A 19,672-nucleotide genomic window follows, 5' to 3' on the forward strand; every position below is an offset into this window, starting at 1 on the left:
TTGAGGGTGGGGAATAGTATACCAAACTAACCTAGTCATAACTATCTTGTAACAAGCGTTGCATTAGTCTAACACACCTCAAATTTTCCTTATATACTGACTGTTGACATTGTCTGTGCAGAAAGAAATTCCATGGGTATTTCCCTATCTCATTTAAATATAGAAATACCTTTACATATTAAAAATAGGACTTTTTAAAAAATGTATTTAGTAGATAATAATATTGAAAGTATTTTATATGAATTTGGTTAAATATACTTACCATGAAATTACATTTATATTATATAGAATATGTTTGCTTTCACAACATGTTCTCATCGCAATTAACTAGGTGATTAAAAATTACATCCATGAGATGTACTCACCTACGTCATAGTTCACCTGTGTAACATACACTAGCTTTAGTTTTAATTTTTGCGTTCAAGAGAACGCATGTTTCTCGTCGGCAAGGATTCTTAACAGTTTACTGTTGAAAATCCTTATGTTTTATAAAAGACATTATTTGTTTTCGGAATATCGGTATACGATTGATTTAATGTGAATCAGAATACAGCGCTTCTGCCAAGATTCTGATATGCACATTTTCGTCATTTTTACAGCTTATGAGTCTGGAAATACGACGACATAGAAAATGACCTTTGTTTAGCCGCCATTTTCAAACATTAAATCGGGTCCGAGGAAAGGCAGAATTTATCTGTCAAAATCGGACATGTTACGTGAGTACTACGTTTTTAAAAAAAAGATATATTTTTAAACGGATGTTTATTTCATTTTTTTTCACGCTCAGCTGACCGGATTTTTCACTGCATTAGAGCAATGCTACGAAACGGGTCGAGTGTAAAGTTTGGATAAAGTCGATTGTTTACAATTTGCAGTTTGTACACGAGACTGTGTAAACACATCACTATATTAAAATCAGAATAGGTATTTTGACTAGATCTGATTGTTTTTCATGTGGAAAACGTCCGTATGGGAGCGTATACCACTATTGTCACTTGTTTACAATTTGCAGTCTGTTACGTGTACACCTGGTACACGAGACTGTGTAAACACAAAACTATTGAATCAGAATAGGTATTTTGACCAGATCTGATTATTTTAATGTGGATAACGTCCGTATGAGAGCGTTTACCACTATTGTGACTAGAACCTTAATTGGTTCAATAAATTTCAATCAGAAAAGGGAATCTGCCCATTTCTGATTGTTTTATTTGGAAAACGTTTCATACAGGGAGCGCAGACCAACAGTGGTAATGTTTTAACAGTTGATAAATACATCACAATCAGAATAGGGATTTTGCCCACAACTGATGATGTTTATTTGGTTAACATTCCATTCAGGGAACATAAACCATATTTATTGAAAATAAAACGTGCTCAATGGATCACTATAGAATTAAAATAGAATAGGGATTTTGCCCAAGTCTATTTGATTAATGTTGACATGTTTCATACAGGAAACATAGGAACTAGAACAACATGCATGATTTAGAATCTGTAAGTTGCTTTCATTCTAATAAAATACAGATTTGATATCTTACATAAAATTAAATCATAACTATTTATTGATTGCACATTGATATTTATTGAGCATAGAATTGCACGTGGATGATTGTTGCAAATAAAATAAATTAGAATCAGACTAGTGAATTTAAGTACAAGTCTATCTGATTTTTCTAGACATCCTTCCACCCAGGGAAAATTATGTCTACTTTTTATTATATTTTAAAACAACACAAGCATAGCTAATATATGGTTGCACATTGTTTTTGTGATGAACCAACAGTTTAGTCAATTAACATATTTGCTCATATTGATAATATATTGAACAAGTGTCGGGAAATAGTCAAGACAGATATTAAAGACACTAAAATAATACATTGTTATCTAGTACAATACAAATGTGATTGTAGTTTAAGCATACCAATACATACTTCTTTTAAATATGTCCAGTTTAAATCAGGACAGTAATTCTTAGAAGCCTGAAATATTTTTCCAGAACAGCAAATTGCTGTAAATATTTAATTATTTTTTACTGATAAATAATTCTCCAATGCTCTAACAGACATGGAGACAGTAAGAATGGAGCACTGTTCTAAATACAGTTGATAGCTTGTGACAACTCTTTTTACTAATATTAAATTTCATGGTCAGTTTACTTATGACAAGAACAACATGAATATTATAAGTATGAACTGCTATAACCAATTGTTTGTTTTTGTCGGCAGTAAGGAAACAAAGGCTTTTATATGTTTTTATGTAAACATTAGATTGTCTATTGAATAAAGAGTTCAGGGGATGTCATGATGCATTTCACAAAGACTCATTCAAGGTAATGGCTTATATATTGATTACATAATTCAGAGTGTACATTGCCAATGCATATAATATAATATGTACTAATTCTGTTTTGTTTTGAGTACACAAAAAAAGAGGTGATAACATAAGACTTAAAAGAATATCTTATCCTCACTATATGGGAATCACTGTCAAATTATACATATATGTATCATCCAATCATGAAAGCAAAAGGAGTTTGGATGCTCTTTTAAAGATAGAAAATTATGCCTAATAATTTACATCTTAAGTTTTTTTTTAAGCAATGCCAACAGATGGGCAAGTTTTTGCTATAAGGATTCATTCATTGGGTCTGTTTTATTCTTAATGTGAGATTGGTAGAATCCAACAGTTTATGCAATGGCTACACATTGTTTTTTACTAGAGTTAAATATTGATTCAGAATTCTGAAGTATAGAGGACTCAAATATGCTGATTTATAGAGGACTCAAATATGCTGATTTATAGAAACAAGATTATCATTAATTTAGATCTTGTAAAAAAAAAAAAAAATAAGTAAAATATTGGTAAATAAATAAATAAGATTTAAGCATTGTGGATGCCAGATTTATTTAAAATACTAGACATGATCTAGGAAATAGAAGTAGTTCTCAAGATTTGAAACTATCTATTATACAGCTCTTTATATAAACCTTTTATTTAGTCAGTCTTTACGTCAGATGCAGAAAAAAAAAAAAGAAAAAAAGAAGAGGTTATTTTTGGAGTAACACATGATGTACCAATATAAAAATATAATATATATACTTTTCAATTGGTTCTCAAATTTTAGCACCATTGTAGAAGCAGTTAATCTAACAGCAAAATGTAGGAAAAGCAATTTATTCAAAAGACTGATTAATAGTTAGCAAATAGCTTTCAATTGTCTAAGAATAGTACATGGAAGTAAAATATAGTATGATAATTCCATGATTATATCAAATCAAATACGAGACATTTTCTTAATATTATACCTAAATATTAAAATGTCACTGTTTATTTTTGCTCATTATAAGCATAAAGTTACAAAAATCTAGTCTGGTCAAAGTCAAATTGTGTATTATCTACATGCAGGAAGGTTTTCCGAATGCATGTGATTTTAATTTCGGAATTGATGGTAATTATTCACTTTTCAATTTCCATATTACCAGCCAGAATAATATAAATATATAGCATAGAGTTCGTATCTAATGCAAGAATATGCTACACAAAATTAAAATGTGTTTATTTTAATTAATTACTTTGAATTTTGATTCAATATTGTTTTGAAAGATGTGATTATTTAAATCACATTAATTTTGTTTTTTTCCAAATCTGGGGACAAATGCAAAATTCTTCTGAGTGACTAAGTTAACCAAATGGCTGGGTTGAAGTCACAAAATACTACAAAAAGTTGTTTGGTTTATATATATTGAATCATCAGAATGTATAGGATTCAGATTAGGTGAACCAAGACAGAAATAAAATGAGCATTTTTGATAGTGAAACCATTTCTGAAATAACTAAGAACACTTAGGATACTGCAAGTTAGTACAAGTGTTTTCCATTTTGTCAAACAAGTGTTTTTCTTTAAATACAACTATAAAACTATATTTGACAAGTTGCATTTAAGTATTTCTGATCGCGAAATAATTTCTGAAATTAATATAAACAATTGTCAAGAGCAACATACAAGAGTTGTTCATTACATGTATGTCAAATTTTTTGTTTCTTTAAATTTGGAACTGTGTACATGGCAAGATATTCTAGAAAGTTAACCGCTGTGAAATGTTAATTAGAAATATCAAAACATTTTATTTTAGACAGATTTTTCATAGCTGGAGAAAATCATCTGTTAGCATTCTTTTTGGATTTATAAGGACAAAAATCATGGCTTTAATTCAGCTCAACATTCAAATGTTCTGTGGAAGCAGTATATCAATGGAAACATGTATACTGAAACTTTTCCACTGATTTGTCCATTTCTGTATTTTTACACTTGAGTAGTCCAATACAAAACAAAAATATTGTTCATGGTTGAAATGGTAGATATTGTATTCAAAGGTTCTACCACTCATAGAAATTTTATCAGATTTTTAAAATTTAGTCAGTTTAGAGAATTGTCATTATACAATAGTACAAGACTTCTCTTGAAGAAAATATTTTATTCTTAATCTATAAAATATTAAAAGTAGTATATCTAGCAGAGAAGCAAATTCTCAGGGACTATAACTTTAAAAAAGTTTAAAGATTAATCCAGATTTAGCATAATCATGAAACAACTTTGGTTTTAGTCTTTAATAAACTTTGATTGTATTAAGGACACCTATTTACAAAGTATATTTTTTAATTGATTATAATTCTTTAATTAAGTAGAAAAGAATTTATTTCGAAAGATATGATATTGAACAGGTTATCAAAAGACGACAGCAATCATATATTATCTGTTATTATATTAATATAGACAGAGACATATAAATTGAATTATACGTCTCTGATATAGAGAAAACAATGGAAAGTTAAAGAAAGGGAATAATGTTTCCAAATAAACTTAAGTTTCAAAGTTGAAAGTAAATGAAATTAAGGTTGGATTAGTTCTTGTCGATTTGTACAAGCAACAAGAACAACCTATTCAGAAACAAATGCTTATTTACTGTTGCATAAATATAACAACACATTTAGCTCATGATGAAGGAGCTTTAATATAATTATTTCTATACTGACCTGCAGATTATTTATTCATCAGATATAGAAAGATGGGGTATATATATACATGTGAGTGCCATTGAGACAACTCTACATCAAGTCTATTAATTTTGCATACTTGTATTTATACAATCTGCAAAGTTTGCCATTGATACATATAGTTATGCAGCATAGCTTCATTGTATAATAAATTCAGTAATTTCGGTTTTTACTAATATCCGTATTTACAAAAATTTAATGGAGTTACATTTTAAAAAAATTCACATTATTTTTTCTATGTTGAAATTGTATGTGTGTGAGAGAATTTATCCTCCACCAAATGAAATACTGCTTGTTAATCAGTAAATATTCTATATAATATAAATGTAATTTCATGGTAAGTATATTTAACCAAATTCATATAAAATGGTAATTTTTGAAATCTCAAGAAGAGATTTTATATGAATTTATAGGGTTAAATATACTTACCACAATCCACCACCACCCCTGGAATAAATTCAGTTTTTTGTTCACTTAATTGAAATTATTCAATTAAAAGACAAATTAAAACTAAAGCTAGTGTATGTTACACAGGTGAACTATGACGTAGGTGAGTACATCTCATGGATGTAATTTTTAATCACCTAGTTAATTGCGATGAGAACATGTTGTGAAAGCAAACATATTCTATATAATATAAATGTAATTTCATGGTAAGTATATTTAACCCTATAAATTCATATTAAATCTCTTCTTGAGATTTCAAAAATTACCATTTTATTAGTATCTATGCTTGTGTAAGTCATTGAATAAAATTTAGGTCAAGATGTAAATGATGTATCAAATTTGATTCCCAACTTTTTTATGAGCATAATGTTTTTTGGACTGTGCATTCATTCGTCTGTCTGTTCATCTGTCTGTCCATCTTTATGTTAAAGTTGTTTTTGCTAATGGTGAAGTCAAATCAACTTGAAACGTAGTACAAAATGATAATGATAAATAATAGTTTATTATTAAAGTGTCACATATTGATCTACAATAAAATTACATAACAATAATGAATATCATAAAAAAAAGAATCAATACCAAGCCTATAAAGACTAACGAGACACTGTATATACAAATAAAAGCTATAACAGTTATACTGAAGGAAAATGATTTTTATAAAAAGGCATAGTTATGCATTACACGATTTAAAACTCATTAAATATGTACACACAATTACAAAATAAAACAAGAAGTACACATGTTCCACATGATGTCATCTTCCTAGTTTTAATTCCAAATAATGGGTTTGACCTCCATTTTATGGTCCACTAAACATAAAAACAATCGTGCAGGTGGGTCATCCTTGTACTGTGGACACATTCTTGTTTGAAATGGTATTACTACAATACTTTTCTCTAAGAGTCAGTATGGTTATCATCTGTCATGATTCTCACTTCATTTTAAATTCACTGCAGTTAATATCTCATGACCTGTTACATGATTAATAGACACAATTTATTACAAACCTAACTGAACACACAAATTCTTGACCTTAATAGTAAACCTACAAATGTATTAATCTACACTACATTAAATATTCTGTTAATTTTTTGTGAAAGCTGAATGATTAATCAAATGGGTTTTAAAAATAAAAGAGACAAAAATGAAAAACATATCTAGACTCGGATTTCTCTTGAACTGAATTTTAAAGTGCGTATTGTTATGCGTTTACTTTTCTGCATTGGCTAGAGGTATAGGGGGAGGGTTGAGATCTCATGAACATGTTTAACCCCGCCGCATTTTTGTGCCTGTCCCAAGTCAGGAGCCTCTGGCCTTTGTTCATGTTGTTAGTCTTTTATTATTTTTAATTTTAGTTTCTTGTGTACAATTTAGAGTTTAGTATGGCGTTCATTATCACTGAACTAGTATATATATTTGTTTAGGGGCCAGCTGAAGGTCGCCTCAGGGTGGGAGAATTTCTCGCTGCATTGAAGACCTGTTGATGACCTTCTGCTGTTGTCTTCTCTATGGTCGGGTTGTTGTCTCTTTGACACAATCCCCATTTCCATTCTCAATTTAATATATATGTATAAAATATGCAATCAGATATTATTTCACTTGTAATTTGAAACAGTGTCGATATCATCTGATTCAGGTCAATAATCAAGTCCTAGGTAAATGACAAGTTATCGGTAATATTCAAACAGTAATTAGAAATAAATCAGCAATAGGTATTTGTACATTTATATTTGAATACAGGAAATGTATTTTTTTTCTATATGAGGAATGAACACCAATTTAGATAAAAAGTAGTTTTGACAGTGTCTAAAATTGAAACATGTAAATAAATATTTGCATCAATATTGCAAATTCTACAGCTTTGGGCAATATAATATCATTTTTACAGAAACATTATGGACAAGATAAGAGCAAAAAAAAAATGTTGGAAGAATTATAGTTAGAAAAAATGTCAGACTAGCTATACAATTTGCTTGATCACAACATAGATGATGCTTTACACATTTTGTACTCTTTATCAACTAAGGCTATCTGGACAGTATGATGTTTACTGTTTATATCTTTATTTTGATATTAGTATTTTTTCAGGGTGTTGATGGTTGACATTGTCTGATATATTGTTCAGTTTATTGGGTGATTTCTTAATTTGTATTATTTAATGTATAGATATAGTTGGTTGTTAAGATTCAGAGAAAAGAAATATTGTACGATTCCTCAGTGTATATTTTATCTAACAACTAAATTGAACTTTGCCAAGTTTAAGCCATAATTATCACAAATAAAACCTGCAGACTCATTATGTTTGAAACAAATACACTTTGGATCCTTCAGTCCATCCTCTTCACCAATCAGTACTTTACTATTCTGTCCATCTTTTGATATAACTAGTATTCTATTTAAGTCACAGTCAGCTACAATAATGTTACCATAAGTATCTATACAAAGTCCATATGGTCTTGATAAATCCTGTGTATATTGCCAGATCTGTTTACCTGATCTATCATAACCGTATACTGCTTTACCTCTATAGTCAATGTAAATAACTCTGTCATTACAGTACACAAGGTACTCCATGTCTGATTTACTCTCAACTTGTATTGACTTCAGTGTATTTCCTTCCAAGTCTAAAATACGGATTTCATCATCACTCAAACCTACAGCCATAGAATTCTTAGAGAATGATAATCCCCAGCATGTTTTGTCTAATGCAATAACTTTGGTAACTGTTTCATTCTCTATATTGAAGATCTGAATGGCTTCCTCACCGGGATAAGTTATGGCTATAGTGTCCTGATTGATCTGTGTAACACTGTAGGCTCCATAAGGTATAGGTAACTGTTTCTGTAGTTTACCATCAGAAGAAAGTAGGTTAACTTCACCACATTGTTCCACTACTATAACTCTTCCATCCATCAGACAGATCATGTCACTGATATACTTCTTTATGTTGATCTCTATCTTTGTCTCTATATTCATTGTCATATTGTTTATATTGGATTGTACTCGTGATTCTACTTGTGCTTCCCTCCTCACACTTGTTTCTATAGTCAAGTCTGTTTCTGTTTTAACAACCGTTACTTCTCCTATGGATTCTAATGATCCTAACTGCTGTAGTATGTTTTTTATCTCATTTTTTTGGGTCATTTTGATACAAAATTCTTTAGCCCGGTCATCGTTTTCTAGATCTTCGACATATTGTTGACATTGATGTATTTGTTGTTCGATCTGATGTACACCTAGAAATGATTGTAGTTTTGAACTTTGTGTTGTAACACTAAGTAAATGCTCTTGCATTTTCTGTACGTTTGTCTTTTTCTTTTCAATTTCAGTTATAAAATCTCTTGCTGTTGATGTTTCCTGATCCCAGAGGTTGTCTGTTTCTTGACATAACTTTTTCTCAAGGTGATCTAAATGTTTATTCATTTTCTCCCTAATTTTGTGGATTGATTTCTTTATGTCTTCACATTGTTGTTCTCCAATTTGAATGTTTATTGATTTATTATTTACCATTTTATCCAATACATGTAAGATGGAGTAGATTTCTTTCTCTACAGATTCTTTAGATTTTTCAATTTTTGTTTTCTCCACAACAGCTGCTAAACTTTTTATTCCAGTACATTTTGAATGATTTGTGGAAATACATTCATCACAGCAAGGCATTAAATGACTGGGACAGTACAAGTTAAGCTGTTGGCCATGTTTGTCACATTCTGTTTTGATAGCTCTGATTGGGGGTTTGTAACTTTTGATATCAATAGTTTTATGATCACGTGTTGCCTTAGATCTTTTATGATGACCAGAACATGTTGAACACAATCCTTCATCACAGTTGTAACACCAGTACTCAGCTTTAGTGGTTACTTTTCCTTCTTGACAAGGTCCACATGGTAAAGGTTTACTGCTTGCCATGACCTGAACATATACAATATACAATATCTTTTGCATGATGAATACACTTTTTTGTTTCCTGCTGATAATTAAACTCAATAACACCAGGGGGGGGGGGGGGGGTTCAGGGGGTTGGAACCCCTCCCTTTTTTCTGGCTGATCAATGCATTTGAATGGTGACATATAGTTGGAACCTCCCCCTTTGTCCTGGGTTGGAAACCCCCCTTTTTAAAATGGCTGAATCGGCCCCTGGTAGGACATAATTGATTCATGTTTTTTTATGAAACAATGTAGTCGGTCCTTAACATAACTGTTACATGATATTTTATGAGAATATCTTAAGCTATACTATCAAGGTAATAAAACAAAATTGGGCTGTAAGACAATTATTTATACTGTTTGATGGATTTTCATTTCCACTCCAAAATCTAAAAAGTCTCAATTTAAATATAATTACAAACACTTATGATGCAGTAAATATGATTAGGTAATTCTGAATGAAACCAAAGATTCAAATCAGTTCATTATTTTTTGGTGAAATTAATGATTTCTTGTAGGATTCAGATTTTTATTGAACAATGTCGACTTTTGTCATACATATTTGACTTTGCTCCAACTAGAAAATAAACAAATAAAGACAAGAATACCATATAAATAGGCTGCTCTATTAGTAAGGTAAAGTGTGAATAATCTGTAAGTAAACCTTTACAGTCAAACTATAAATATATACCTTAAAAAGACATCTTATCTCTGGGTATGACTGTGGAAATTACTTTCGGTATGTTACCAACCAGGAAGATAATTAGAACCTGTTGAAACATGAATAATTTATCAGTAAACAAATAAATGACATGACCCAGATAACAGAATAGTATGATCTATTGATTGTATTTGACCTTGTTAGGGGGTTTAAATCTTTTGTTTGGAGAAATATAGTTATATTTGTTAAATAAGTACATGAACATTGAGGTTGGACAAATTTAGATATGCTTTTTTTCTCGCTTTTTTTTGTTATATAATTTATATTACATTTTTTATGTAGAAATAATGTTTATATTTTTTTTTATATTTATAGATTATCGTTGATTATCTCAACGAGATTGATTTTCGTGAGAAAAGCAATTGAGTTGAGATGATCAATGATAATCTGTTTATCGCTATTTACCTATGTCGACGTTGTCAATTGCAATGCAGTGGCGGATCCAGTGGGTTGGTTCCGGGGGTTGGAACCCCCCTTTTTTTGGACGATCAATGCATTGAATGGGGACATATAGTTGGAACCCCCCCCCCTTTTGTCCTGGGTTGGGAACCCCCCTTTTTAAAATGGCTGGATCCGCCCCTGCAATGTCAATTTTGATAGCAACGCCACGTGGCCTCCTTAGTTTTTAGCGATAATTTTTTCATTTCAAGCGAGAAGCATGATATGAAAATTATCACAAAAAAAGATTAAAGGAAAAATGCACTAAATAGCGATAAAAGTACATATATAAGGATATATACACCTGACATGCCTGAGAAGCAAAAAATTTCTAGAATTAAACTTTTTTCTTTACCTAATTTTTGGGTTGATATGACTATAAAAAATAATTGGTGAAGAACAAATCATATGGTGGTGCACTTCTTTTTTTGCTACGCCCCTACAAAGTACCTAATTTTGAAGATTTTCCCTTTTTTCATCCCTTTTTACCTATTTTTGGGCTATTGCCATGAGAAAAATCATAGTTCCACAAATATTTTTATGCCCCTCCTACGATAGTAAAGGTGCATTATGTTTTCTGGTTTGTACATTTGTTCGTCTGTCTGTTCGTTTGTCCGTCTGTCCATCCTTCGTACCTTTTGTCCGTCTGTCCCGCTTCAGGTTAAAGTTTTTGGTCAAGGCAGTTTTTGGGATACGATTGCTGTCAAGCAATCTGTAGACTTTTACCATTGACCCTATGACACACTCCCTCACGTCATTCGTTTTATTCTAAACATTCGGCAACATCTCAGATTCTTATGTTTGTCTTGTTTTAAAAGGTAAAAACAAGCAAAACAATTGAACATAAACAACTTTCCTGTAATGTTTTACTCCTAATCTTCATGTGTGATAATTTCCTTGACTTATATGCGTGTTTTTAACAATACGGAAAATCAGAATTAAACAGTATTTATATTTAGTGTTTTTATAAATTTAGAAACACGTCAGAGGGAATTCCCAAATTTTGATAACTTGCGAGAGTTCTCTGAAAGCCGATCGATAATTCTATTTCTGTCACAAGAACTGAAGTGGAGTATTTCTATATTTTACCGTTATGAAACTGATATTTGATACTTTACTCTCATAAAGAAATGGAGAACCATTCATCATATCATTTAATAAACGTTCTTGTTCCAAATCGCAAGTCGGTTTGTTTATGTATTAATGTCCATGCGTGGTCTCACTAATTAGAGACAAAAAGAATTGTAGAGACAAAAAGCGTCAAGAAGCGACAAGAAGAATAATATTAGCAACAAGAAACTATTTAGCGACAAGAAAACATTTTTTTTATTTATATTACTCATTCGAAATAAATATTAAAAAAATATGCAAAAGAAAACAATTTCAACGACAGGAAAGTTAATTTTGATAGGGGAAAAATGAAACTTGTAAATCTAATTCAATTGCTACATTTATTTACATGATATTTTATAAGGTATCACAGGAAGTATATTTTGTCTTTTTATTTGTTTTTAAAACCATTTTTGTACAATATATAATTAACTTGCAAAATGCATTATTTGTGCATAATTGTCCAGAAAATACATACACAAATTGTGAAATACAAATTAAGAACTGAAATCAAACAAGAGGAAAACATAATTAAAATGTAAATATTTTTCATCATTTTATTTAGTGTTTTGTGTCATTTAACGATATTTATCATGTTTATGCATATAGATTGAAGATTAAAGGAAACTGATGACAATCTTGAGTTTTCAACAGGTGTTCACTATTCGGTACAATAATTTTATATTCTGGTGTGTGTAATTGATGAAGGTGTTAATGGATGTTATTGTTGCAATAAAACAAAGGACACACACCTAGTTAATCTCATTTGTTGCTCTTAATTGTGTATTACCTTAGAGTGAAGCCACAGCTGATGTTGGTCCTATCAGGAAAAATTAATTGTACAGTTAGGAAGGAAATAATATTTCATGTTTTTGTTTTATTAAATCCTTCAAAAGGAAGGTGACAAATCTTTGTTTTTATTTTCATTTTATAGCGTTTACATTTCCTTTGCTCTTACACATGTTTAATTTCTACATCTATCAATATGATAATAAAAAGTACACAATCTCTTCATCGATTTTTTTTTATTTCTTCATCTTTCAATATAATCCTAAATGTATGTGATAACAAAATGTATTCTTGTCGCTAAATAACTTCTTGTTGCTTTTTGTCACTTATTATTTTTCTTCTTGTCGCTTCTTGACGCTTTTTGTCGCTAATTAGTGAGACCCTACATGCGTGTAGTTTTCCTGATTTCAAGGGGTATCAGATTGAGTGATTCCCCGCTTCATTGATTAATTTGAAACTCATGGGATTCTTTCTATGTCTGTCTGCATATGGATGGCTATTGTTGTTGCATAATTTTAAATCACATGCATAATTTAAATTAAAATAAATGTTTCATCGTAAAAATTACCTATAACACCCCTTCTGCAGAAATGGAATCTTCCATGTTATCGTTTCGAGTTGTCTCCCTTTTCGAAGTATTCGCCAAGAAGAATTAACTCGTTAATGCCGGTAAACGTCGTATTATATTAAGAACGATCTCAATGTAAACAGATGAGTGTGTACGGAAAGGAGTCATGCCCTCTGATCCAAAGGAACTTCAATAATTAAAGAGTAAGAAATGGGGTTCCTCCTAAACTGGTCCGCCGTTCTATATATAGCTTCGCACCGAAGGTCAGTGTAGCGATAAGTGAACACAATAGGGTCCAGTTTAGGGTTCCTCCTAGAATTACGGTGATAAGATACGGAAGCAAGTTTACTCGTACCACGGCATTGGAACCAAAAAAGTTAACTTGTACTACTGGGAAGTCGTAACATTCAGAAAAATATATAAAAAATATGATGTTTTATGGGTTTCTGTTTGTAAACTTAATAGAAATAAAGTTGAATTACTTGAATTTTACACAGGAGTTAAATGAAAACTTAGATAAAAATAAAGAATGTTTTAAAGCATTAATGTTTTAACTGATCTTTCAAACTAAAACATAGGCGGATCCAGCCCCCCCCCTTTTTTTTTTGGAAAAAATTTGGTTGATAATAAAGGGAATCATTGAAGCATGACTGGAGCGGGCCCCCTCTTAGGTCAGTCAGCGGGCTCCCCCTTAGGAAAAGTTCTGGATCCGCCACTGTAGAACTTAATCCAGAGGAAAGTTGAAACATTGCTTTAACTGTACCTTATTAAAATTGAACATGTTGAATATGTATATATCCAATTTAAGTTAATTAAAGCTGTCATCCATGATCACAAATTGAATGCTATGTTTACAATTGTTGAAAGCCATGTGCTTTTTTTGCGGGGAAAATGCGGACCCCCTTAACAGGAATCAGTTAAATTTCATTGTTACATTTATTTATAGACAGTAAAGATAATTTTGGCAATCATTTTGACTAACTGCTAAGATTTGATTATTCATGAAAAATTTTCTTCGGGTGAAACTGTATATACCTTAATTATCTACATCTGCCACAGTATTTTCTATCCAATATACAAGGAACATAAGCTACAAATTGGTCGTTGTACTTTCAAATTATATACATTTTACAGACTTAAGAGGTATTGGGTGAAAGTAACGTATATCATGTATATTCATCATTTAACACCATTTGAATGCATTTAAATAAGTTGGTACGAGTTAGCAATGGTACGAGTTTGCATTGGTACAAGTTTTTTTTTAAATGGTACGAGTTTACAATGGTACAGGATAACTATAATTCGATAAAACACAATAAGTACATGGCTCATACACTTGTAACGGGGATTGGCTATTCTTTAAGTTGAGTGACTATTCAGATTGTTACATTTTGCATGTGCAGTTGAATTAGTTTAGAGAATAATACTATCCAGCTGTACCAGGGTTACCGGCCAAAAATGCTTGAGACTCGCGCATGTTCATGCTTTTTTTGCAACAGTATTCTTGGATCTATTTCTTTCCTCTTTGATCTTTTGAATTTTGGCCAAATCTCATGCATTTGTTTAATGAAAATTTGGCAGAACTGCTATACATGTGTCAATGAAAACTATGGCAATCGTATCCCTCAGAGCATTCTGCTCTTTGATTGATGAAGTTGAAGTCCAATCAACTTGAAACTTAGTACACATGTTCCTTATGATATGATCTTTCTAATTTTAAAGCCAAATTAAACTTTTGACCCCAATTTCACAGTCCACTGAACATAGAAAATGAAAATGCATGTTTCAGGTTAAAGTTTTTGGTCAAGGTAGTTTTTGATGAAGTTGAAGTCCAATCAACTTGAAACTTAATACACATGTTCCTTATGTTATTATCTTTCTAATTTTAATACCTAAATATATTCAGATTAGTGGACCAATCTGAATAAATTTAACTTAAAACACTAAAGGTATAGCTATATATGGATGTTTATATAAGAAAGTTTATCATATTTTGATGCTTAGTTGTGTCAAATTCACCATGCTGTCAATTTTGTAAATTTGTAATTTTTCTCAGTTTTAAGAACAAAATGCATATTAATTCAACTTTTTTGTTATAAATGATTTAGAATATACATATCTAAGAAATTTGAAAAGAAAAAATCATTGATATTTTCCACTTGTATCACATGTTTTTGAAATAATTCCAGAACAAAACTTCAACGAAACCCAAACTTCAGAAGATTAAGTTAAGTGTTTAGAGTGGAAAAAATAGATTCTGTCATTTTTTGCTCACCAGTGGTCCAAAGAGCCAAGTCAGCTATTCTCAATACTTGGCGTCTGTCTGTCTGTCTTCCATTGTAAAATGTAGTTTTTGGCTTATATTTCTGAAACCAAAGCATTATGAACAAATCTTAAATTGGGTCAAAATGTCCATCAGGTCAACACCTATCTGCCTTGAAATTTTCAGATGAATCAGACAACCCTTTGTTGGGTTGCTGCCCTTGAATTGGATATTTAAAGGAAATTTTACAGTTTTGGGTTATTATCTTGAACATTATTATATATAGAATTAAACTGTAAACAGCAATAATGTCAGAAAAGTAAGATCTATTAAGAATCTAACATTTCAACTCCCTCAGGCAAAGTTGGCTTTAGATGAATTTAGCTATTTATTTTAGGTATTTTTGACATGTAGTTCTTCAACGTACTTATACATCTTCAGATTTCAGATGTTTTGCTATGAGCGTTCCTGATGAAGGTAAAATCAGAAAAACCCTTGAGACGCAAAATGAAACATGTTGTTTTCAATTTTCTACAAATAAGTCAACCTGACCAAAATTGTCAGTTGACATGTCAAGAAGTTATTGCCCTTTATAGTCAATTTTAACCATTTTTCGTAAACTTTTGTAATCTTTTACAAAAAAAAATTTCCTCTGAAACTAATGAGACAAATTTAAATAATCTTGCCCTCAAACTAGTATCTTGTTTAAACATGTTTCCTATGACCCAGACTGCTAACCAAGATGGCATTACATGGCTAAAATAGAACATAGGGGTAAAATGCAGTTTTTGACTCGCATCTTTGAAACAAAAGAATTTAGAGCAAATCTGTCAGGGCCTTTTACAGCTGATTATGCAGTATGGGCTTTGGTCATTGTTGAAGGCTGTAAGGTGACCGATAGTTATTTTTTTCTGTGTCATCTTGGTCTCTTGTGGAGAGTTGTCTCATTGGCAATCATACCACATCTTCTTTTTTTATATTATGTTTTTTGGTTTGTGTGTCAATTTTGTTCGTTCATCCGTCTGGTTGTCCGTCTGTCTCACTTCATGTTAAAGTTTTTGACCCAAATTTCATGGTCCACTGAACATAGAAAATAATAGTGCCAGTGGGTCATCCGCATAAAATATAAAGTTGAGAATGGTAATGGGGAAAGTGTAAAAGAAACAACAACCCGACTATAGAACGGACAACAGCAGAAGGTCTCCAAAAGGTATACTTGTATATTAAAAATGTCTCCATCTTCAGTAAGAAAATAAGTGAATGAACATATATGACTATTTTTCTAAAGATAGAGAAATGTGATGTATGATCATGAGTGCTGATGATTTATTTACTATATAAGATAAAAGATATGATTATATGTGGACGTTTTTAACAACCTTGACTGGCTTTACAGCCATTGCATGGTAAATAAAGATATAATTATATATAGACGTTTTTAAAGACAAATCCTTCTATTCGGATCTACCAATAATATCTTCTTTTTTTTTTTTACTTTAGGCTAGGTAAAAGCTTTAAAATAAGTAAATAAAAAAATGGGGTTACCGACCTCGTTTTCGATTTAAAACACCATCTTTTTCACGGAATTTGGAAATTGCGATTTCTAGTCAATAGCAGTGTAAAAAAAAAATTTTAAAGTCAATATCCAATAAAAACTTGTATGTTTTGTTAACCTTGTTGTTAATACAAACAAGGTTAACAAAACATACAAGTTTTTATTGGATATTGACTTTAAATTTTTTTTTAGGTACAAACTATTTTGATAATATCACCATTTTCTGAGTGGAAAATAATAACGATAAGTTGCTATAATAGTTTTCCCGCCTTTTTTATTGTGAAATACCTATAAAAAAATATTTTAAAAAAAAATTGACCAATAATTTCTCCATGAATCTTCAATAGAATATGCGATGTTGTAATAACTTAACAAAATAAGGAAATAAAAAGATGGGGTTACTGTAATGGAAAAAGAGATATTTCTAAAAAGGGGTTAACAATTTGAATTGGCGGGAATACATTGCTCCAATTCTAAAAACAATGCTGAAAGACGTTTGTCAGGTTTAGGCTATAATCTTACAAATTAGGGTCAACCCAGTTCTCGTTATTTGCTGTTTTGTTGGTGTTATTTTGTTTTAAACTACGATGAATTCACATTATTGTACACATGAAACTCAGACATGAAAGTACTTAGTTTTTAGTCAGTATCACAGACACGTAATATGAATGCGGTGGTTGGAAAACAATGTGTTGTACAAATGTACACATGAATGCTTCTATATGAACATTTCATTTCAGGTTATTCATAGTGCTTACAGTATGTGTTGAACAGAAATTCTTTTTATACGACCTCAAATTTTGAAAAAAATTTCGTCGTATATTGCTATCACGTTGGTGTCGTCGTCGTAGGCGTCGTCGTCTGAATTTTTTTAGTTTCGCACTCTAGTAAAAGTGAATAGAAATCTATGAAATTTTAACACAAGGTTTATGACCATAAAAGGAAGGTTGGTATTGATTTTGGGAGTTTTGGTCCCAACATTTTAGGAATTAGGGGCCAAAAAGGGCCCAAATAAGCATTTTCTTGGTTTTCGCACTATAACTTTAGTTTAAGTTAATAGAAATCTATGAAATTTAAACACAAGGTTTATGACCGTAAAAGGAAGGTTGGTATTGATTTTGGGAGTTTTGATCCCAACAGTTTAGGAAAAAGAGCCCAAAGGGTCCAAAATTAAACTTTGTTTGATTTCATCAAAATTGAATAATTGGGGTTCTTTGATATGCCGAATCTAACTGTGTATGTAGATTCTTAACTTTTGGTCCCGTTTTCAAATTGGTCTACATTAAGGTCCAAAGGGTCCAAAATTAAACTTAGTTTGATTTTGACAAAAATGAATCGGTTGGGTTCTTTGATATGTTGAATCTAAAAATGTACTTAGATTCTTGATTATTGGCCCAGTTTTCAAGTTGGTCCAAATCGGGGTCCAAAATTAAACTTTGTTTGATTTCATCAAAAATTGAATAAATGGGGTTCTTTGATATGCCAAATCTAACTGTGTATGTAGATTCTTCATTTTTGGTCCTGTTTTCAAATTGGTCTACATTTAAGTCCAAAGGGTCCAAAATTAAACTAAGTTTGATTTTAACAAAAATTGAATTCTTGGGCCTCTTTGATATGCTGAATCTAAACATGTACTTAGATTTTTGATTATGGGCCCAGTTTTCAAGTTGGTCCAAATCAGGATCTAAAATTATTATATTAAGTATTGTGCAATAGCAAGTCTTTTCAATTGCACAGTATTGTGCAATGGCAAGAAATATCTAATTGCAAAATATTGTGAAATAGCAAACAAAAAATTAATTAGAGTTATCTTTCTTTGTCCAGAATAGTAAGCAAGAAATATCTTATTGTGCAATAGCAAGAATTTTTTTTAATTGGAGTTATCTTTCTTTGTCCAGAATCAACTTAAATCTTTGTTATATACAATATACAATGTATATTCACTTTTTACTACCAACTGATAAATTTAAATAATCTTTACCATTCAGAGATAACAAGCAGTTTTTTTACATCTTAATATTTTATGATGTATTTAAATGAGTAGTTATTGTTGCAAACTCCTTTAGAATATTTTAATTGAGATTAGTTTTGGAATAAGGGAAAGGGGGATGTGTTTGAAAAAATGGGTTCAATTTTTCTCATTTGAAATTTCATAAATAAAAAGAAAATTTCTTCAAACATTTTTTTGAGAGGATTAATATTCAACAGCATAGTGAATTGCTCTAAGAGAAAACAAAAATTTTAAGTTCATTAGAACACATTTATTCTGTGTCAGAAACCTATGCTGTGTCAACTATTTAATCACAATCCAAATTTAGAGCTGAATCCCGCTTGAATGTTGTGTCCATACTTGCCCCAACCGTTCAGGGTTCAACCTCTGCGGTCGTATAAAGCTACGCCATGCGGAGCATCTGGTTTACAAATGAGTTGTAATGTGTGAGCATGTTTAGGATCTGTCTGGTACTTTCTTTTTATTTGTCAATACTTTTTTACAAATGAGTTGTAATGTGTGAGCATGTTTAGGATCTGTCTGGTACTTTCTTTTTTTTTGTCAATAATCTAGCTAATTTTGGATGTAACGCGTCTTCTGATTGGCTGACGTTTTTTTGTTATCAGCCCATAGACATAATTTAGTCATGTGACTGTGACGTCATCAACGTTTTTTTATGGTTTTCTATGGTTTAAAATGGAATTTAGAATTAGATTATAAGAAATGACTGTAATATTTTTTCTGTCTATTCAAAATAACATAAAAAATGTGGTGCACAGTGTTAAATTACCCGGTTATTCAGTGTG

At 30.9% G+C, this 19,672-nt stretch overlaps 2 protein-coding genes across 2 annotated transcripts in view; one reads left to right on the forward strand and one right to left on the reverse strand.

The window, feature by feature from the left end:
- The window catches only part of LOC134721065 (centrosomal AT-AC splicing factor-like), a 72,935-nt gene that overhangs the window by 37,197 nt on the left and 16,066 nt on the right, over nt 1-19,672 (forward strand). The gene's annotated exons all lie outside the window — the stretch shown is intronic.
- Nucleotides 7,732-10,196, reverse strand: LOC134722231 (uncharacterized). Its single transcript, XM_063585842.1, has 2 exons — nt 10,124-10,196; nt 7,732-9,417 (listed from the first exon to the last, which is right to left on the reverse strand). Exon 2 carries the CDS (start codon nt 9,412-9,414, stop codon nt 7,732-7,734), a length of 1,683 nt encoding a protein of 560 aa, XP_063441912.1. The 5' UTR covers nt 9,415-9,417; nt 10,124-10,196.

The sequence above is a fragment of the Mytilus trossulus genome, chromosome 6, assembly GCF_036588685.1.
Source record: "Mytilus trossulus isolate FHL-02 chromosome 6, PNRI_Mtr1.1.1.hap1, whole genome shotgun sequence".
Classification (NCBI taxonomy): domain Eukaryota; kingdom Metazoa; phylum Mollusca; class Bivalvia; order Mytilida; family Mytilidae; genus Mytilus; species Mytilus trossulus.